A 21102-nucleotide genomic window follows, 5' to 3' on the forward strand; every position below is an offset into this window, starting at 1 on the left:
CACGTCCTTTGTGTTCATCGGTTGGTAGCCATACTTCAAAGACACGCGTCTGGGTCACCGTGGCGAATGTTTCGGTCTGGTATTCTAATTACATCTCCGAAACCCGCAATACCGCATCAGAGAATAAAATACCCACAGCCACGGGATGAATGAACAAACAAAACCAACATCCACCACCGGTAGGTCGATTTCTTATCAGATCTGACGGGCCTCCATCTCTTACTTCTGCACTTCATCGTAATGAAAGTGTCTCGTGCCACTCCAGCAAGTAGCCATTGCCATTTCAGGGCGGATGCTCGGACATCCGAATATCAACAGTTCGGGGAAAGAAAAAGATACCTCTACGCCAAGAGTGCGTTGTTGTTGGTGCTTCATGGCAGAATGGCGTCCCAGGTGATTCTGGAAAGATCCGCTGTACGTCTTCTGTCCGACTTGAGCCCCAGTTTCCTAGCATGTCCGTGGCTTGGTGAAACTTTGCTGTCTTTCTGTCTCCCTTCCATCCCACAAACCGCGACAAGCACAGATCTGACACCACGCTGACATCTATTTATGTCCTTGACAAGTGCGACCTCTGTCACTCCAGAAAGGTCAGTGGCAAGAACCGTGACACAAGTCATTATACTTTCTTCTCCAGCATGTCGTCTAAGATAACAGCTGATATAGGTGAAATGTGACCGACTCGACCCTTGCATGAACTGCGTGGATGCGGAAGCAGAATGTCGAAGGGCTCGGCCACGGCGCAGTATGCGCCCTAGAGTCTCACGGTAAGTCCCCAGATCTTTCGGTGAGCGGATCATTTGCTCATTGGAATGGCTTCGGGTTGTAACACCCCATCATCTAGAATTTCAGGACTGTCAAAGAGGCTATCAACACTGGAGCAATACATAGGCAATCCCCATGTTCCTGCGGTATCCGCGAGACAGGAACCGAGTCACAACTCCCAAGCGTCTGAAAACAACAGAAATATGATACTAGACATTCCCACGAGCTCCCAGGCTTCCAACATGAGCACGCCAAATATCAAGACCGCAGTCGATGATGGGGCTTCTCAACGAGTCATAGAATCCCCCGCTACAGTCCAGGACATAGCAACGCAACAAGCCTGTGAGGCACGACGCTTCATTCAGCAGGAACTGCGGCAAAGCAACCACTTGTCCTGCAACCGACGCACCATCCTGGAAAGTGCTCTATCCCTTGTAAACAGGATATCTGCGCCATCGTTAGAGAAAGGACTGTTCCATGGGGATACCAGAGAGTCGGGGGATTCCAGTGTATCAGGCCTGGAGGAGTTCACCCTGGAGACGTACTTCATGATGTCAGAGGGTTTGTGTTCAGACGTGAAGAAAATCCTACCCTCTTCCTCTAACATTGAATAGACATAGCACACCGAGATCCGCCCGGGAAGCACTTGCATTGGCCCGACCATGTCTCGGTCAGAAGCCTGGAACATATGAGCCTGTCTCTTGCTGAAGGCAGAGTCGATCGTCAGACATCTCTGCATTATCGCGTCTGCGTCTATACCAAAGCCATCTTTTTCCTCGCCCGTCTGCGGGAACAACAGATGAATGGGCGGCTTCGCAACCATGTTAGAATGACTCGTCATAAATATACTCTAGCAGCTTTCAAGGCTCTAGACCAGGTTGATTTGAGTGGGACGCACTCTCTATCCTTGGTTCAGGCTCTACTGTCCGGTGTATGTTGCACGGCTCTCCTGATCATTTGCATGTGGCCCTCCTGACCATGTCTCGAGTAGGCGCTGCTTCATCAGATGCAAGGGAACCCCACGAAGAGCTGGACGCTAACGGCATTCGCTGCGCGGCTGCTTGTCGCCATGAATCATCACAACATTACCAATGATACACCCGTTCTAACGCAGGAGGAAGAAGATGCCCGCTTCTGTCTTTCCTCCTGCTACTTACTCGATAAATCACTAAGCATGCTTCTCCTTCGACCGCCCTCACTTCCACGCCTGGGAGTAAGTCCTGTCGCACTCATCCCTATGGACGACGGCATGTCGCTCAGCACGATCACCAGAACCACGGTTGAACTAGCGGAAATTCAAGAGGCTGCATTGGAGCTATTCTACAGATGGGCGGGGCCTGGGGATACAAGTAACCCTGCGGCCGAGCTCGATGGGATGATCCAGCAGTTGAATTCGATGAAGATCGTAATCGAGGAGGCAAGCTGTTCCTTAGAAGCTTCCTGCAAATTTGAGCTACAATACTGACCTCAATCAGCGCCGGGCAAGCTCCAGGCCGGAACTGCAGCTGGATTGGATGGCGGTAGAATTCCGATATCACGCGATGGTGACAACCATACTACAGTGCAAATCAAGGATCTGGGGCACGGCTCAGAACCGGGAGGAATGTCTCGAGCATGCGCGACATGCGCTCGAGGCTTTGAGCCGTCTGCAAACAGTTTTCGATGAGGACGGTGCCTTTGTTGGTGCTTACCCGATGTTCTTGACCTGGTGAGTAGAGCTCTTCCTCGTACTTGTATGCCGTATCCTGACGAGGTTTGACTATTCAAGGACTGTCTTCTCTTACCCCATGACTCCTTTCTATATCTTGTTCTGCAATGTGGTTGGGACGTCGAAAGTGGAAGACTTCCGGCTGATGCGCGACACGACCAAGGGTCTTTATCGGTTCATCGATTTAAACCCTGCAATCGGCAGGTTATACCACTTGTTTACTCAGTTTCTCGTCCTTTGCAGTCCCCTTGTTGAGGGGGAAGCAGAGAGTACCAGTCCCTGCTCTGTCCAGCAAAACATGAACCTCGACCCTGAAGAGCCCAGCGTTCCATCAGATGCCGGTATCCCCCTACTTAACACAGACCATCAACGCTACAATGGCTCGGCCCAGGGAGAAACTGAGGGGGCTAGATTTTTGGATACGACAACACGACCAGAGATGGATTCGTGGTGGAACAATGCTCCGATGTGGGAACTGTTTGGCACTCAGCCTTCGCTCGAATGGGTGAATTCTGAGATCACCGATTTTGTGGCAGATGGCTATCCGTAGGTGTTGAGGGTTTGACGATCAGGAATTAATGACCTAATATTAGAATCTGCCTACATCGATCTTTTTTTCTTTCTAGAGGGTTATGTGAAATGTCCTCTGTGGTACAGCGTATGTTGTGGTAGTTAGCATGGCTGCCTAGAGCTTCGTGCGGGCCAATCCCGGCAGCAAGCACCTTGACGCAATGGGCCGAGAGTAAAGAATTACACAATACTGATGCTTCCATGCTATTCGAGTTCATCCAAGGGTCTCTTCAGGCAGGCCGCGTCAGCTCCAGGGAAAGACAAGCTTTCGGCACTGAGGCTTGGCTCGGACCCATCGGTATTGTGAACGTACCACACTTTACCAACTTGATGGCCTCGCATCGTTTATCCTCCGCTTACCCCCCACCCCGAATGATCTGCTCAACATGCTCCGTTAATTCCTATCTGTGAATCACTACAGACACTTCCCAGCAATGACTTTCACCCAACCATATACTCCAGCTTCTTCCTCTCGGGCCATCTCCATCCCACAGTCGCTGGACATGGTGCCCGAAGAAGACTCAGAGATGGATGACTCGCAATTCGAGACTCTACCTCTAGACAACTTGCAGAAGAAGTCAGCCAGCAGTGGGCGATCTATACCTTTTCTCGGACCGTTTCTCAGTCTCTACGCTTCAAGGACGAGACCTCGTCGATCCTTCCCTGCACGCCCGCTCTCCCGAAAAGCGCGGATCATCCAAGCATTGCGGCGGCTATTCTGCGGCGTGGTGTTCTTTCTGTGAGTGTTGCAGACCTTCCCAGACCCGGGTGTATATCTCTCTTCAACCAACTGACACGGGATCATCCTCCAGCGGCACATTCAAACTCGCCTCCCTCACCTGGAACACCCTGGTATACCTCTTCCCCGACGACCTCGACGCCCGCCTCGACGGCTGGCTCGTCCCCGGCGGCCGGCCCTCGATCTTCTCGCACTGGACGACGCACGGGGTCGAGCCGGTGCACTGCCACTCGCACAACGACTACTGGCGCGAGGTGCCGCTCTACTCGGCGCTGCGCGCGGGCTGCATCGGCGTGGAGGCCGACATCTGGCCGTCGAACCACGACCTCCTGGTCGGCCACACGCCGTTCACGCTGCACGCCGACATCACGCTGCGCCGCCTCTACCTCGACCCGCTGCTCGACCTGCTCCAGAAACACAACACGCGCAGCAGCCAGCTCCAGCCCGCCCACCGCGGGTCGCACCCGCCCGCGGGCGTGTTCGCCACCGACCCCGCGCAGACCCTCGTCCTGCTGATCGACTTCAAGACCGCCGGCGAGGAGCTGTGGGAGCCCGTGCAGGCGCAGCTGCAGCCCCTGCGCGCCGGCGGATTCTTGAGCTACTACAACGGCACGGCGGTCGTCGAGCGGCCCGTCACCGTCGTCGCCACCGGCGATGTCCCCTTCCATCGCCTCGTCGCCAACACGACCTACCGGGACGTCTTCTACGATGCGCCGCTCGACCAGCTGGAGGGGACTCCGCCGCGGGCGTCGGGAGGCAGGGTGGAGGATTCCCTGCCCGCTAGCTTGGACGGTGACGACGACTACACCCGCGCGAACAGCTACTACGCCTCCGTGGACTTCCGGCGCACGATCGGGAGCCTCGCCGGCAATCGGTTCTCGGAGGCGCAGTTGGCCCGCGTGCGCGCGCAGGTCGCCGCCGCGCACGCCCGCGGGCTGAAGGTGCGGTACTGGGGCACGCCCGGGTGGCCGCGGGGGTTAAGGAATCATGTTTGGCATGTGTTGGTGAGGGAGGGGGTCGATCTGATCAATGTGGATGATTTGTATGAGTCGACGCGGCAGGATTGGCGGAAGCATCGGAGCTGGGGCCTGTAATCTGGGTTTGGAGTTACATCATGTATTTACTAGCTTTGTTCATGGTATACGTTCAATAGCTCTCTCAGGGGGGGGTTTGGTTCTAAGTAGAGATCTAGCGTCGATGTCAAGAGTGATGAGACTTGTCTTTGGGAATAGGACTTGATGTTGGGCATCCATCAAAAGTGATCTTGATTTCCCTCTCATTCATTTTCTTTGTATTTTGCCTGCAACCCAAATCAGGCATTCTACACCCAGCCACCCTTTATCGAACTCTGGACAGCAGACGTTCGTTAATTGGTCATGCCATGCCCTAGCGCGAAAAGCAAAAGAGAAGTTTAAACTTTTTCACCGAGACCCGAGTATCAGACCGAGACGCCGCGTATTGTAACAGCCGTTTCGGTCTTAACCTCGGGGTGTTGAGCCCGACCCCGAGATTTGCGCGATGCCGAGAGATCTAGTTTATTTACTCGGTCGACCAAACTCATCACCAGCCTTTCCTTATCGGTATTCGCGCACCCGTACCAGCACGCGGCAAGAACGTGAATTTACCTAAGCTCTCCACCTGAGTTGTAGACATTACGGAGGCAGTGACCGAAGCTTCTTAGGTCTACATTTGTGTTGGATTTTCCGAACCGAACCAGAGACCGCCGATAGTGATCCAAGATGCTCCTGACTTCACGCTCCCATGGGCACAAGGGTCATATCAAACCTCATGCTGTGACTGCGGGATCGGAGCTCGCAGTACCGTCCCCCAGATCAACAGCGCAACCGCCAACATGGCCACTAAGATGGGCTGCAGGACTGTTACCCCCTTGGCCTGTGCGATCGCGCCGATCGTGAAAGGGAAGACGGCTCCCCCGCCCATCGAGAACGCAGCTGCAAACCCAATGGCGGCGACATGCAGGTGCCTTGGCAACAACCGCGTCGCAACCACCACAACGCCGGGGAAGATGGTTCCCAAGAAGAATCCCACCAGTGCCACGGCTACGGCGGAGACGACAAACTCCGGGACGAGCCAGAAGACCATCTCCAGCGCAATGGCAAGCAAAATGTACAGGATAATCGATCGTTTCTCACCAATGCGAGGGGTGACAAACCCCAGCACAAAGCGGCCCAGCGTAACGCCGAGCCAGAAGCCGGTCCCAGCCATGCCCGATGCAAAGGGGCTGCCATGGCGGACACTGGTCATGAAGACGACGATCCACCCTCCAATTGCGACCTCGATGCCGCCATACAGGAAGAGAAAGATAGAACAGATCCAGGTGACTCTGTACGTGAGTGAGAGTCGGGTCTGGTGGAGAGAGCTCCCACCGCCCTCTCGACCCGCAGAAGAGGGATGATCCTGCTGGTACCTGGATGCAGTCTCCGCCCAGAAGGCGCTGGTGGCATTGACGAGTCCAAACACCGCCGTCCCCGTCTGGGACTTGCACATTAGAAATGGCAAAACAAGACACAGAGCCCGTGCGGAAAGGACTGATTCGACCTACCAGAAGGTAATAATATGAGTTCCATTCCCAGCCAGCTTTCGTGATCACGCTCGTCGCAATCAGCGGACTCACTGTAGCCCCGATGCCATAGAAACCGTGGAAGCATCCGAGGACTTCGTGAGAATTGGCCATACTGCTGATCCACACGTTCCACCCGGCATTCTGAATCCCGCTACCCAGTCCGACAAAGACGTACATGATCACCAGCACCGGGAAGGGGGGACGTGTGGAGATGACGGCAAAAGCAAGCAAGTGACATGCTGGGCCGATAAAGGCCACGCCGCGACGACCCAGGCGCTGGTGGATCAGATTACTAACGACCGCGGAGATAGTGTAACCCAGGAATGGGGACAGGAATATAAGGGAGATTATAGTATAGCTCTTGTCGTAGGCGAGCTGGAGCTGGAGCATGCAAAGTAGCCTGGATTAGCACTGTACCGTACGTGCTCTTCTGGGCGCCGAGAAGGTGGTGGTACAAACGTAAGGGATTATCGCCCCATATGCTGCATCATTGGCGCCCATGATCAGTGCGCCCCAGAAGGTGGCCAGTACTCTCCAGATCATAGTCTTTGATCCGTTCCATCGCAGGGCGACGGTGACCGCGTGGGAGGGCGGAGTGTCATTCTCGGGAGCGGGGCGAGCGGGAACAGATGCAAGGTGTATAGCATTGCTGGATGAGACGACCGAGGGTGGGCGAGTGGGATCGAGATTCATGGCCATGGCGACCACCAACTCGGTATCTGTTAAAGGACATATCCAGAATCTTGGTGGTGATTGATATGGTGATGTGGGAATCTCGGAATTATAACATTTTAAGAGGTCAGTCGGGGGGAGGGGGTGAGAGAGGGAGAGGGGGTGTCCCGTGATTGCCAGTTGGCGCGGAGTTACTCGTGTAGGGCGACGGTTGGACGACGGTTAGAGCACTACGTACCAATGCGGCTAATGACAGTAAGCAGGTCATGCAAGGTGTGGGGTTTGTTTGCTGATTAATGTCAGATTCCGATGCGAGCTTCTACACCCTCCCAACTGCCTCACCGTACCAGGTTTACAAAAGGCCCGGCAGCCTCAGACCTGGACCTCAGACCTGGTCTGGCTACAAGAGACCAGAAGAGGGACAACAACTTACAATGGCTGATAACCTGCCACAAGAGGTGAAAGCTTATCTCGAGGAAATCGTCCAGCGTCTGACGGAGTACCTGCAAGACCAGCTCGTGGGGGTATATCTATTTGGGTCTGCGAGTTATGGCGCCTACAAGTCCGGCCTCAGCGACCTTGACGTACAGGCCATAGTGAAGGAGCGGCTGAGCACCGCCGAGAAGCAGGCAGTGATCAGCCGCTTAACCCACGCCGCCTTACCTTGCCCGGCGACAAAACTCGAGTTCGTGGTGTATGCTCAGAGCGCGGTGTATCCGGCCCGTCGGCACCCTCGCTTCGAACTCAATCTCAACACGGGGCTTCACCAGCCCGACCATATCAGCCTCGATCCCGCCAACGAGTCCAGCCACTGGTTTCTGCTGGATATCGCGATGGGACGTCAGCTTGGCTGCAGCCTGTGCGGCCCTGATCCGACCCACGCGTTCGGCGCGATCCCTCAACGCTGGATCCTGGAAGCAATCGCGGACTCGCTCGATTGGCACCACGAAAACGAACTCAGCTCGCCCAACAGCATCCTGAATGCGTGCCGAGGCTGGCGATTCATTGTCACGGGCGAATTCTCTTCCAAATCGGACGGGGCCAAATGGGCCCTACAACAACAGGACTGTCCGGACGTTGTTCGACGGGCAATTCTCGCGCGCAACACAGGCGACAAACTCCCTGCGGCCCGGGCAAGGATGCTCTATGATATTGCTATGACGGCCAACCGGGCCAAACTCGCCCAGATCTAGCTTAACTCGTGCCCCAATCCATGGCAGCAGACAAGCCATCTGAGTTCTAGAGCCAGGGGAGACAATCAAGACCTTTAATTATCTATACTCAGATCTTAGCCAGGTTCAAAAGAGTATGCGAACAGTTGAGTTATCGGGTTCTTGAGGAGATGTGGTGATGTCGAATGACACGATCTTCCTGCGCATCGAATAACAGGATGCTCAGGTCGTTCAGCTACTTTAGGTAATTTAGGATCTCCTGGTTATGGAACCAACATCTTGACGTTGGCCGGATCGAGGTTTCTTGCATTTTGCGGTGGATTGGTTTTGTTGCTGGTGTCTGGGGAAGCATTCCAATCAAAGAACCGTATAAAAGACATTCGAAGCAGTATAATCGAGGCTCTGCGATACTATAACTTGATATACAAGTCATGATTCTACATTCGTACTCTGTTCAGTAGATATGCAGGCTCGTCTGGCAATTACATTAGTCAACCCCCTTGTGTAAGGTACTCGGAGTAGTCAGTCAGCTTCTACACCAATCACCAGCCCACCCCCAAATCGAACCCAACAACCAGCGATGCGATCTAAATCTAGATCTCGATCGATGGCTCGATGGCTCGATTCACCCCTCGATGATCCAAGATCCCTATGGCCTTTCTTGCAGTGTGATTGGATACCCATCTCACAGTCAGCAGGCACAGCATAGCACAGCATAAGAAGACAAAGGATTGTGTGGTCGCGTTGCGTGGTGCGATCGGGAATTCGACGCGGGATCGCGATGGGCGATCGATGATCGAGATCGGGTTCGATGGATGACGATGCTCTCTGTGCTGGTTGTGGCGTTGGTGGGCATACTCGCTGCTGTACTCGGGATTCTTTGCTGTGGCTGGACCTGGACTGGACTGGACTGTGGCTTGGATGCACTGCATATATAGATACGAGGAGTGTATGGAGTATGGAGTAGGGCTGCCAGGATGCGATCTCCGGCCTATCGGAGTTTAGTTTTAGCCTTTGGTGAGGGGGTTTTGGTGATAGATCTTATCGGGGGTGGGGGTTGGGGGCGGGTCCCATACTCTACTAACTTACATAGTACACTATAAGTTAGTGACTATACATAACTGTAGTCAAGAGAGTGGGGTTCTGTACTCTAGTTTAGTGTTTACTCTAATCTTAACTTTTGTGGTTGAGTCAACTTGAGTTGTATTTGAGGTTTAGGTCAGGTTGTTAGTCCGATTCGACGTGTCGAATTGTGTGGCTGGTCTAGCGCTGGTGGAGGAAGTGAAGTGACTCCGTACCTTAGTTTTGCTGTTGACTTTTCTTAGAAGTTAAACATGACTAGAGAGTCAGCACTAGTTCATGCGCATACTGGTACACTCTGAAGACAAAAGATGTATCATCTGGAGTAAACTTCAAGTACTAAACTTACCAGAAGCACGGAAGCTAAACCATACAGTAGATTTGACCGTGGTGGATTTTCCGTAAATGTCAACTTCTACGAAGTAGGTGATTATACAGAATTATTCTAGACCCAAAGAGATGGATAGAGATACAGTACCTACCGATAGTTCCAAAGAACCATCAACGATTCCAGAACTGTAAATGTACCATTCGCCGCCAATCACATTAGCCACCTACCTACTTGACTAACCACCCTAACTAGGTTAGTTAGTAAGTTGACAACCCAGAGCCCTGACTAATCCCCACCCATGGAAACACCACACCACAACCCAAACAGACTCAGATACATCATACATCATAATGATACCACACACAAGATCTAGAATCCCACCCCAAATCCGAGAGCGAACGCTGGGTCCGGCTCCGGCTCCGGCTTCCGGGCAATGGAAACCTTACTCACTCGGCTCCGTCCAGCCCACGCGTTCTCGCCCAGCACATTTGACTCGCGAGTCGCAGCTAACGGCATTCAGCCAAGGTCGGTTTCCCACGAGTCAGACTTTCCAGATCAAAAATGTGAGGTGTTTCATCTGCTAGTCTAATGCCGGTGCTCGTCTCGAGATCCCCCATGCCACATCCATGCAGGAGAAACTGAAACCTTAGTTTTACTTGCGCCCTTGCTTGCCGAAGTTTAAAGCTGGGGGGGGGCCCGCCCCGGGGAGAACTGCCGCTTTGGCTGGTTTAGGCAGGTGAATAGTTACCTATAGGCTGTAACTTAGTTAACTAAGTTACGGAGTATTGGTAATCAGCTTTTGCCATTAACTAACTAGCACTAGCATTGTTCCTTGCTGAAGGAGGGATGTGGGTTTCTAATCATACGAAGTAGGGATGGGGGTTGTCTGTTTGTTTGTTGAATCAGATCATGGACTCGAGAGTGGAAAGTAACAATGATAGATGATTATTCATGACCAAGACTCAGCTTGACTGAAGACAATACACATAACAAAAGGAAAATGTCATAACTTCAGTGGTATATACATCCATCCCATCCCTCCCCATAACCCACAGACCAGACAAATACAACCAAGGGTATAATTCTGTACAGTACTCGTACACGCAAAAACAAAAACTTTAAACCATACTATGCTCATGACACGAATCATCCCCGGCCGACGAGGTCTGCGTCACCTCGAAGGTGCGCTGGATCCCGCCGAAGCCGCCGCCGCCGCCACCGCCGGGGCCCCCCGCGGAGCCCGGATGGTCGCGGTCGCGGTCGCGGCGGCCGCGGCTATCCTTGCTGCCGGGCGATCGTTCGCCCGACAGCCCCGCCGTGAGCTGCTCCTCGCTGCTGTTCGACGAGGTCAGCGGCCCCCGCTGACTGTGGATGGTGGTCACCGTCACCGCCAGCTTGTCCGGGCGCAGGCGCCCCTGCACGGCAGCTTCGTCGAGCGATCCCAGCGGCATGGGGCGTTCGTGAGATCGGGCGTGGTGGTGAGGGTTGTTGCTGGCGCCGCCGCCGATGCGACGCGATCCGGAGGGGCCGCCGAAGGGCGAGCGGGCGTAGTAGTTGGGGTCGGAGTGAGAGCCCAGCCAGTGGCGGACGAGGGGGCGGAGGGTCGCGAGACTACCGGCGGTGATTCCGAGGCCGGTTTCGATGTTGGACCAGAGTGCGATTTCGACAGTGGCATCTAGGAGACACAAACAAGAATTAGCTTTGAAGGATGGTAGGCTGGGCTGGGAAGAGCGGAGGAAACGTACAGAGAAAGTCCGGGTCGTCAAAGGTATGCACCCAGGGAATGCGGATGATCGTCGCGGATGAGGCACTAAACATCGTCAGTCAGTCAATCGGCCAGGCCACTCCGACGCAAACCAAAAACATACATGCAAGCCATGCCCAGAATGCCCACAACCGCCAACTTGGTCTGCTTCCGCATGTGCAGGTTCTTGACAATAAAAAAAGGCAAAATGCCCACGGTGAAATCGCACAGCGCCGCAAACGCACTGTACACGTAGGTCATGGCGATGATAATCTCCATATTGATGCAGACCCCATGAATGCTGTCGTCGAATGCCTTGCGCGTCCAGAAATAGGAGACGGGCTTGCACTGCAGCAGCATCAGGAACATGAAGACCAGGGCGGCGACGACGGTCAACACCATCACAATGCGCAGGATCCAGATGTGTATGCGCTTCACGGTGATGCGCAGCAAGAAGATGCACACGGAAATCTTGCAGCCCATGGCGGAGAAACAGTATGCGATTTCGCAGAACCACCAGTACTATTGTGAGAGTCAGTAACCCCGTTCCGTTTTTTTTTTTTTTCTTTGGACTTCCGCCGGACGGTATCGTACCTCCATGGCTGTCACCCGCTGGTGCGCATCCAGGACACTGAAATGTCGACCAGTGCCGTAGATGGCTCCTCCGATCATACATCCGGAGAACATGCAGTAAAACAACTTGGGATGATCAGCTTTCTCGTCCAACTTGTTGAAAATAATGATGATAACTCACCATCGCAACCACCATCGCCCAATCATCGATCCCAAACGCTCGAACAATCCATCCGCGCACATAGCATCGCAGTATCACCGCAATGCCGGCCACGGACATGAAGACAGCCGCAACCGCCTTAACCTCCGGGCTGCGGTCATCTGCTGCCATGCTATCGTTGCAAGAAGCAAGGCATAATCCGGAGGACCAAGTAAAAAAAGAAAAAGAAGAGGCAAGAGAGAGAGTGAGAGAGAAGAGAAACTAACACTACAGGTAGGGGTGAAGGGAACCGCAACCGGTATTTGAGTGAACGATGGGGGAAAAAGGGAACGGGAAGGGAGACGAGACGTAAGGGAAAACCTTCAAAGTGATTGTTGCACGTCCCCGTCCCACACTCACGGTCTAGAGGGTTGGCTAGAGGGCCCGAGGAAGTTGAACTCCAGGCACGCTAATCTAGTCGGTCGACGACCGTCTGGCCATGGTCGGAGGTGATCATGACAGGCTAAACTGGTCTAGGGTTGTGTCTGCACATCGCCGCCCCCCTCTCTCTGTCTTCTCTCTCTCAATGCAGACTGAGATCGACGGTGCGCCGGTCCGAAGTCTAACTAACTAATCCACCTACTGAGTAAGTGCCTGGGCTGAAGGGGACCAAGGAAGACAGACTCCAGTAGAGCCCCCTCGCTTAGAGAGACTGTACTCAGTAGGAGCAGCCATTTCAGGAATGAGATCATCACTAGGTAGGTGTCGCGGAGAGGGCTCCATTCTCCCGAGATTACTGAGTAAAACCAAGATAATTGTTCGTGCGGATTGAGTCGTGGCAAAGACTCAGAGCAATTCTTCCTCCCCCCCACCGAGCCGTTGTGGTCAGAGCGACGACACGATTAGTGTCTGATAGTGTTAAAGGTTATCCTGCTGCACCGGGGATAATTTCACGTCAATAGCCGGAAACAGGGAGGGTTCCACTCCGCCTCGGTTGTACCTCCGCTTTGGGTAGACTCCCCGACGGTCGAGTCAGTACTAAGGAGTAAGAGGAAGAATTGGTTAAGAGAAGTGAGAAAGCAAGAAGGCGAAAAAAGTTCAAGAAGAAACTCAAATGATGACGGCGCAAGCCATCCGGCAGAAGAAACCAACCATCCATGGCTCTGGGATCTGGGATCAATTATGGTTTTGAAGGTGTTAATGTTGTGCAGAATTGCCAGAACCCATGGATCAAAGCTCGCATTCGCCGCCATCCGCCATCCGCCCACCCCCAGCTGACCTTTCACAACCCTAGATCAAATCAATCAGCAACCCACGGATGCCAATCCTAAATTACAATGTAAACAATCGCCATCGCCATCGCCATCGCCATGCCCATCCGACCGAGAATGCCCACTCCCACGTGCGATTGTCCGCCTCTTCTTCGGGGATCCCGCTCCAGTCATGACGATGAGTATATGTGACGGGTGCTATAGACGAAACGCCCCTTCCCCTCATTCCTGCGGGTTTGGGCTGCCACGCGTGAGTGGATCTTAAGGATTCGGGACTCCTCGGAGGCGCAGGGAGACCAGGATCAAAGAAGCAAATGCGTTTGGACCTGCAGACTTCTAGAAAGCCAATCCAGGGTGAGCTGTCAGACGCGACTGGGACCGATTGACCCATGACAATCCCAAATGTCCAAGAGCCTAGAGGCTTAGACTAGGAGACCGAAGGAAGGAAGGTCCTTCAGAGAATCAGGGGAATGTTTTCCTGGGCAATTGAATTGGCAATATTGATGATGAAGGCAATGGGCAATGGGCAATGGGCAATCTTAATGTTCCTCCCCTGCCAAAGCGGGCACGTCCCAACTGGGCGGTTCGCCTATTCCCAATTCAAGCAATGTACAACAACGCCAGTGCCCACCCTAAAAAATGAACGGGGCAGATTTAATGAACTTGGCCCCCCCCCTCTTCCTTGTTATATTTAGCACCAGAAAAAAACGATGGATCACCATGAATGTCCTTTCCGAAAGCCGCGGTGACTATGAAGCTAGAAAGATAGACAGCTGCCATCTCCATATCTGTCAAAAGTGTCAATCCCGACTGGACCAAACCCCCCCCTCCACGGGACTTTTGACGTCTTATTACCGGTTGTCGATCCTGCCCACGCAAACCCACGCAAACCCACGCCAACCCCACGCGGATCGGAAAACCAGACATTGGTGCGGTGCGGATGGTGTCTCCTTTTGCCGAACCTGACAGGACCAACGTCCTGACTCGCCAGGGCGGGGAGAAACTCTCCGAACCGGGCCAATCGATGCAGCATGAGAGCCAATGTTGGCCCAATTATAAACCTGATCTACAGCGTGCAGCATCAGAAGGGCGCTAGGCCGCTGGCAGGGTTGGCATCGGCTGCCTTTCTTTTGCCGTGTTTTTCGAGTGAATTTCGGCAACATCCGCTTCACGTGAACGGGCGCCCTTCCCGTACAGTACAAACCCCCAATCGACGAGATACTCGGTAGAAGAGTATGCACAGCACTAGATGGGCAGCAACAAAAATTCATTGGCGAGACTGAGACAAAGGACATACATTGTACATCTGCATAGATGACTGAGCATCCGATGCGAAGTGGCAATCACAAGATATTCAGACGGAAGTCTGTGGCTTACGCGCCAAGTCACTAAGTTAGCGGCTTTAGGTGCCCCGTTGCAACTTGCGTGGTGGTGGACCATACAAGCTCGGGATTGACTTGCCCAAGAATGAACCCTACCAACGCGACCCGAGGCGCGATCACCGGCCTCGGACAGCTGCTTGGTGCAGAGAGCAGGTGCTGCATGTTTGCTTTCTTGCCCTAACTCATCGATTCGCGGGTTCCCGACCGTCAGAACTGCAACCGCTCAATCCCACACAATGCGACCTTAGGATGGCTGCGCAACCGCCTGCGACCGCTCGCAACTGACCACACAACCCGACTGTGGCTGGGAGGGACAGTGTTGCCTGCATTGTGTAACGTCTTGGAAACTCTGCTTGCTTTGTTTGAGAGAAATGTCTAGCATTTGCCCCGTGTCTGCGGAGTTAAGTCAGGCCGTGAGCCTGGACTACATAATGGGCGACATAGAGACATAGGTGGGAGCCAGCCCCCATGGGTAGGTAGCCAGCATATGCGATACGATGGAGTCGAAATCTGCTCAGGTTCATCCAGGAGACGCAGATGCCCGGCACAGCGACCATGTCAATTCGTCCACCGAGGACGTTCGATCCACCGCTCAGCCGACGGTGTGGGCGACCATCAAACAATCCTACAAGATATTGAGCTACTGCCTTGCTCTGACTGCTGGCATCCTGCTGTACGGGTACGATATGGTCATTGTGAACAATGTGTCATCCATGCCACAGTTCCAGTAAGAGGTTTCTTGAACCCCGCGGTCTACCTCTTCAATACTCACATTCGCAAGGCGTAACTATGGCCGGGAATCCAAGGGACAACTGATCATTCCCTCGGTCTGGCTGAGCCTCTGGAGTGTGGTCGGCCCGATCGGCGGCTTGTTCGGTGCGATCGCGAGCGGCTTGATCCAAGACCGTATCGGTCGTCGCTTTTCGTTAGCCATCGCCAGCCTGCTTTCCGCCATAGCAGTCGCCGTGTTGTATGTCTCCAACCTTGCGACCGAGATCGACGACCGCAGGGCCATCTTCCTTGTGGGAAAATTAGTCCAGGGATTCGCCGTGTACATGGTCGTGAGCACGGCTGAGACATATATGTCAGAAGTACTACCTACCTTATTACGAGGGCCGACTCTTGCCCTGTTTCCCATCTTCACACTCGTGGGCCAGTTGGTAGGCAGCGCGGTGGTCCGGAGTGCCCTCCACACTCCCGGAGCGAGGGGTTACCTCAATTGCTTCCTTTCGCAATGGCCCTTCTCAGCTCTGTCCCTCTTAGTGTCCGTCATGATCCCTGAGAGCCCAACGCACCTCGTCCGCCAGAGCCGCCTGGACGAAGCGCTCAAAGCACAGAAACGACTTGATTCCACCGAGGTGGACTCCATGGCCAAGATCCAACAACTGCGCGCATCCGCCCAGCTCGGGGAGCAAGAATCCGCGGGATACCGCGAGTGTTTCGTGGGGGTCAACCGGCGGCGCACAATGATCGTCCTGTTCGTGAACATGATCCCGAATATGATGGGACTCGTACTGTTGGCCAAAGCCAGCTATTTCCTGCAAATCATCGGCTTGGGAGCGAACACAAGCATTATGATGCTGCAGGTTAGCACCGGGCTGGGGTTAGCAGCCAACGTCTTCAGCTTCTGGACGTTGTCTCGATTTGGCCGCGTATTGCTCATCATTGCAAGCTTGGGGATCATAGCACTATTGTGGCTGGGTATGGGCATTGCCGGTTGTTTTCATGGAGAAGTCACTGTCTGGTTAGTTGTCCTCCACTCCTCGAGTGTCAGGTTGAGGGGCCACGTCTGATAATGACCGCTAGGTACTCGGCTGTGACGTTCTGTTTGGTCGTCGTCTTCAACGGTGCCGGGGCATGGCCAGCGACCTACGCCGTGGGCGCGGAGACATCCTCCCTACGGCTCCGCGCCAAGACGCAAGGACTAGGATGGCTCGTAAATTGTCTGGCAACCGGGGTTGCCGGTCTGGTGCTGCCATATGCATTCAACCCGGACCAAGGCGCATTGGGCTCAAAGACAGGATTCATGTTCTCCGCCTCCAGTTTTGTGGCACTACTGATAACATGGTTTCTGGTGCCGGAGATGAAAGACCGGTTCCCAACTGAAATCGATGGTATGTTCGAAAACCACCTGCCGACGAAGGAGTTCAGAAAATGGTCACCCGACATGGATGAGGTGACAGTCAGGTTGGGTGCCTGACTGGCTGGTCGAACATCGGGTGGTCAGTCATTTCATCTCGCGCAGTAGCGTCATGCTTCTCGCTCTGTGTTGACGCCTTGGATGGTGCTGGTGATCTCTTGCGATGATGTGTTTAAGCAACGTTATCAAAAGCAAATCTAGTCAATGAGACTCTCACTCGTTGGATCACATCTCTTCCTTCGTCATTATCTAAGCAGATCATCACTCCCAGCTACAAAACCTCAGGAATGACCTTTTATCCTGAAATTGGTTAGAAGTAATGAATGACTAGTGGTGTTGTGTGGACCGTCAATGTGAAACGACCGTCTGTTTGACCACTGAGAAAGTGTTTGTTAGTTTGGATCTGACAGACACTAAGTATGCATGATAATCGAAATATAGCTAGAATTCGTCGTCGTTCCTCAACTAAATACATGAATCATAGAAGAAATCCAACTAGCGTTGTAACTTGCACAGCAGCTGACTTCGGCTGGAGTATATCTTGTTGTCCGACAGTCTCGGCTAGAGTTTGGGAATATTTTTGGCGTCTGTGGGACGCTGAGCGCAGAATGGCCCGCTTTTGTCGATTCGCTTTGTCGCAGTAGCTCACCTCCGTGCAAGATGGGCTCCGTCGGCCATGGCCTGGCTACTTGGTGGGTTTTTCGATAGGATGGTGCTCCTAATCCCTTCACAGCTGCGGAATCGGTTCGAAAATGATTGTGAGCCACCCATACGACGGATCATGAGGCAGGCCTCAAAGGGTCTCTGTGGCGCTTATAGGGGTGGCACGGAACTTGAACATAACAGGAGACAGGTTCAATCAATCCTGAGCTGCTGCTGCAGCTTGGAGACCCTTCTTCTTGCCTTTCCTGTATACACGCTCATCGTTGGGGTCAAAGCCACCGTTGCCCCACAAGGCCCACTCGAGCGTTTCACTCATGTAATCCTCGGGTTTGAAGGGAGTGCCATCTGCCTTCTCCTTCTCCAAAAGCTCGAAGAACCGGTCATAGTCGATCCGCGAGTGCCACTTTCCGTTCACGTAGAAGCGCTCGGATGCGATAAGTGCACAGCAGCTGTGAGCATGCTCCGCAGCGAGACCATACTTGAGACCGCGGCGCTCCAGCTCCTTGTTAAGGGAGGTGACAAACTCTTGGATTTCCTCGTAGAAAGGCACGTTCTGCATAGTCAGTCCGGCTCCCGCACTGGTGCTAGTACCACAGTAAGTGACGCCCTTGATCTCGATGAAGCAAGGCAGTGCCTTCTCAACCAAATTCGCGTATCCAATGACCTCGTCATCCACGTTGAATCCCTTCACAAGCGTAAGACGGAAGACAGTGCGCTGCATGTGACGCTTCTCGCGAAGAATGTCCAGACAACGCTGGAAACGCTCCCAGAAGTCTCGGTGCAGAGGGCGGTCAATCTTTCTCAGACTTTCCCGGTTGCTCGCGTCGATGGAAACGTACAACTGAGTTACTCGGTTGAGGGTCTCGAGCTGATCGGGATGTTGAGCATTGCAGACAAGGAAGCTAGAGATGCGCTCGCTGTGCAGCATGTCCAAGAACTGGTTGATGTGAGGATAAAAAATCGGTTCGCCGACCAAGCTGAGAGCGCAGTGGCGGATGCGCATAGCCTCCGCGAATCGTTCAGCACGCACACCGGGGACACCACGCATCATCTTGATCTTTTTGTAATGACCCTCCTTGATACCATTGAAGATTAGGTCAGGGGAATCCACCTTCCATCGCCAAGTTGTGCCAACCGGGTTAGTGCCATGTCTCCAGCAGAAGATACATTTGTTGCTGCAGGAAAGGGACGGAGTAGCTTCCATGCAAAGGTGCGAGCGAATTCCATAGAACGAGAATTTGTAACAGGAGCCACGGCCACGCAAGGCTGACTTAGTCCAGCGACAGATCTTGACACCTGAGTGAGAACCAACAATGGTGTAGCCCTGTTTAGTAAGAGCTGCATAGGTGGGCGATGTCTTCGGGACCATTTCCTTCTCAGTGGGTTGAATAGCGGACGCAGGCGAAGCGCCCGCGGTAGTAAAGTCAACGGGAACGGGGGCTCCCGATCCGCTCTGGCCATCAGCGCTGAACTTGATGTCTTCCAGGTCAACCACATCTTGAGCCTTGTTACGTTTCCGATTCTTCTTAGAACTGTCATCAGAGCCTTCTTCGTCCAGATCCTCCTCGTCGCTTTCGAGAGGGTCACCGCTGCCAGGAACACCTTCACCCAATCCACCATGTTCCAGGATGTCGCCCAGAATATCTTGAAGACCATGAGACCATTCTTTCAAAGCAGCTTCCGCATCACCCTTGACATCACCAAACCCGAGGGGATACGCCCGCTTCCGACCCGTAAGCTTCGCCATCCACCGATCGAGTTCCTTGGCTTGGGAGCAGTATCCCTCCTCCTCGGTCGGCCATCCCTCCTTGTCACCGAAACCAAAGACAGCGTAGCCAGCCAGGGACGAGAGCGGCGCAGTATCGATGCGGAAGTCATTGTGGGTTTCGTCAAGATGGCCAAGGAAAGTGTTCAGAATAGTATCAATGTTGTACGAGGGGATCAGCAAGCAGTAAACGTAACGTGTTCCGGGCGAGTTGGGCGGAGGCTTGGGAGCAGCGGCGAAGTAATCGTCGAAATCGACATAGGAGAGGTCATGAATCTGAGGAGGAAGGATGGCCCGCTCGCGATTCTCCGGGTCGGCTCGTTCTTGGGCGGCGGCACGCAGGTCTTCAAGCAAAACCTGCGCATATTTCTCAGTTGATCCGGTCAACGAAGCCCAGAAGATGATAGGCTGGATGAAGGACAGAGGCTGTTGTTCCTGGTCGGAACCGGCACGTCGGCCAGCGACCTTTGAGGGCTTCTTTCCTGACACTCTCTTGGGACCGGATGTGGACTTGGGCGCTTTCTCCTTCTCGGCGATAGTTTGGATGGTCGACTTTTCGACCTTGGTGGCTTCTTCGTCATATCCAATCGCGATCTTTTCACTCTTCTCCGGAGAATGGCTTCGAGGGGACGGTGGGATCGAGGAGGCAGTGGCCGTTCTAGACTTGGGCTGGAGTGTACGATAGAAGCGAATGAAGGTAAACGCTGCGACGAGAGCGAGGAGAAGCGGCAGACGATAGAGATGCCAGAAGGCCAGCAGACCTGAACCAGGGCGAATAATCAGCACGAGGACGTGCGCGAGCACGAGTCGGTGTAACGCTTACCTTCGTCTACAGAGAAATCTGCCATGATTGGAAGAACGAGACAGCCAAGCCCTTGAGTTCTGCTCGCCTATTCTTCGTTTGCCTTTGAGGATCAAAGCAGATGGCCTTGCCTTGGTGACAAACGATGAAAAGAAAGAGCCGAGAAATGGCGGGTCGGATTAAGTGGGCGGAAACACTTTATTTTAGGAGGGGTTAATTGGGCCCAGAGATACCTACTCATCGCATTGCAATTATCACCCCACAATGCACAGGGTAAAGAAGGTTTTGAAGAGTATGATCAAATTATCATTCTCGAAAATCGAATCGGACACCTATCGATCGTATAAATCACAAAACATGAAAATAAACAAGGCCTACAAGGAAGACCCATGCAGTGTAAAGCGGCATCTCTGCGTTTCTCGAGGATTTTTTTTCGATAGGCGATGATTGGCTCCCGCATTTACCCTTCCTTATCGGGTAACGTAATCGGTAAGCGAGCGGAACGCGCAAGCGAGTGGAACGCCCAACTCGTGACTTCCGCATTCCACCAAAACATGAGGCTTTTGATCAACGAAATCAACCACCAAAATGGCTATATCGTCAAAAGAACGTAAGGAACAAGAAGGCAGGATCCTCTTAGCCATTGAGGCTTTAAAGAATGATCAAATTCCGTCATTGCGAGAAGCAGCGCGCGTTTTCAACGTTCCGCAAACCACCCTCTGGAACCGCGTTAAAGGAGTCAAATCACGAAGCGATATACGTGTCGTTTCGTGTAAATTGACTCTTGCAGAGGAGGAGACGTTGGAACAGTGGATTCTCTCCTTGGATAAGCGAGGGCTTCCCCCCAGGCCTTCCCATGTTCGTGAAATGGCGTCTATATTGATCCGGAAACGAGGAGCCTCGCCGGAGGCATCGGATGAGGCTTTAGTAGGGCAAAAATGGGTATACAACTTTATTAAACGCCATGACTCTTTAAAGACATGTTTCTCTCGCCGATATGATTAT

The 21102-nt window shown here is 53.4% G+C and overlaps 7 protein-coding genes across 7 annotated transcripts; 4 read left to right on the plus strand and 3 right to left on the minus strand.

Moving 5' to 3' along the window:
• Positions 1-1004: 1004 nt before the first annotated feature.
• Positions 1005-3020, plus strand: ASPACDRAFT_1854771 (transcription factor domain-containing protein; the record flags this gene model as incomplete). The annotated part of the gene is made up of 5 exons (XM_020197401.1): positions 1005-1323; positions 1377-1693; positions 1754-2167; positions 2238-2470; positions 2531-3020. The coding sequence occupies 5 exons, from the start codon at positions 1005-1007 to the stop codon at positions 3018-3020; spliced, it is 1773 nt and encodes a 590-aa protein (XP_020057733.1).
• A 454-nt stretch (positions 3021-3474) lies between these two features.
• Positions 3475-4873, plus strand: ASPACDRAFT_51268 (uncharacterized protein; the record flags this gene model as incomplete). The annotated part of the gene is made up of 3 exons (XM_020202459.1): positions 3475-3617; positions 3681-3779; positions 3853-4873. The coding sequence occupies 3 exons, from the start codon at positions 3475-3477 to the stop codon at positions 4871-4873; spliced, it is 1263 nt and encodes a 420-aa protein (XP_020057734.1).
• Positions 4874-5558: 685 nt separating this feature from the next.
• ASPACDRAFT_59099 (MFS transporter) lies at positions 5559-7062 on the minus strand (the record flags this gene model as incomplete). Its single annotated transcript, XM_020203412.1, has 3 exons — positions 5559-6338; positions 6415-6744; positions 6781-7062. The coding sequence occupies 3 exons, from the start codon at positions 7060-7062 to the stop codon at positions 5559-5561; spliced, it is 1392 nt and encodes a 463-aa protein (XP_020057735.1).
• Positions 7063-7350: 288 nt separating this feature from the next.
• ASPACDRAFT_116114 (uncharacterized protein) lies at positions 7351-8648 on the plus strand. Its single transcript, XM_020195960.1, has one exon. The coding sequence runs from the start codon at positions 7470-7472 to the stop codon at positions 8226-8228; it is 759 nt and encodes a 252-aa protein (XP_020057736.1). The 5' UTR covers positions 7351-7469; the 3' UTR covers positions 8229-8648.
• A 1992-nt stretch (positions 8649-10640) lies between these two features.
• On the minus strand, positions 10641-12756 carry ASPACDRAFT_1854774 (putative integral membrane protein). The gene is made up of 5 exons (XM_020197402.1): positions 12117-12756; positions 11957-12061; positions 11487-11884; positions 11364-11428; positions 10641-11293 (listed from the first exon to the last, which is right to left on the minus strand). Exons 1-5 carry the CDS (start codon positions 12264-12266, stop codon positions 10737-10739), a joined length of 1275 nt encoding a protein of 424 aa, XP_020057737.1. The 5' UTR covers positions 12267-12756; the 3' UTR covers positions 10641-10736.
• A 2468-nt stretch (positions 12757-15224) lies between these two features.
• On the plus strand, positions 15225-16927 carry ASPACDRAFT_25689 (uncharacterized protein; the record flags this gene model as incomplete). The annotated part of the gene is made up of 3 exons (XM_020199358.1): positions 15225-15454; positions 15509-16471; positions 16534-16927. 3 exons carry the CDS (start codon positions 15225-15227, stop codon positions 16925-16927), a joined length of 1587 nt encoding a protein of 528 aa, XP_020057738.1.
• Positions 16928-17726: 799 nt separating this feature from the next.
• On the minus strand, positions 17727-20143 carry ASPACDRAFT_51271 (flavodoxin and radical SAM domain protein; the record flags this gene model as incomplete). The annotated part of the gene is made up of 2 exons (XM_020202460.1): positions 17727-20056; positions 20119-20143. 2 exons carry the CDS (start codon positions 20141-20143, stop codon positions 17727-17729), a joined length of 2355 nt encoding a protein of 784 aa, XP_020057739.1.
• Between the last annotated feature and the right edge of the window lie 959 nt (positions 20144-21102).

Source organism: Aspergillus aculeatus (genome assembly GCF_001890905.1).
Source record: "Aspergillus aculeatus ATCC 16872 unplaced genomic scaffold ASPACscaffold_5, whole genome shotgun sequence".
NCBI lineage: Eukaryota > Fungi > Ascomycota > Eurotiomycetes > Eurotiales > Aspergillaceae > Aspergillus > Aspergillus aculeatus.

Bases quoted from the DNA above. Each gene is read 5' to 3' on its own strand.
- ASPACDRAFT_1854774 (XM_020197402.1), bottom strand. From the start codon at position 12,266: ATGGCAGCAGATGACCGCAGCCCGGAGGTTAAGGCGGTTGCGGCTGTC. The intron at 11,885-11,956 runs GTACGATACCGT...CTCTCACAATAG, and splicing joins AGCGGGTGACAGCCATGGAG to TACTGGTGGTTCTGCGAAAT. The intron at 11,429-11,486 runs GTATGTTTTTGG...GACGATGTTTAG, and splicing joins ATTCTGGGCATGGCTTGCAT to TGCCTCATCCGCGACGATCA.
- ASPACDRAFT_116114 (XM_020195960.1), top strand. From the start codon at position 7,470: ATGGCTGATAACCTGCCACAAGAGGTGAAAGCTTATCTCGAGGAAATC.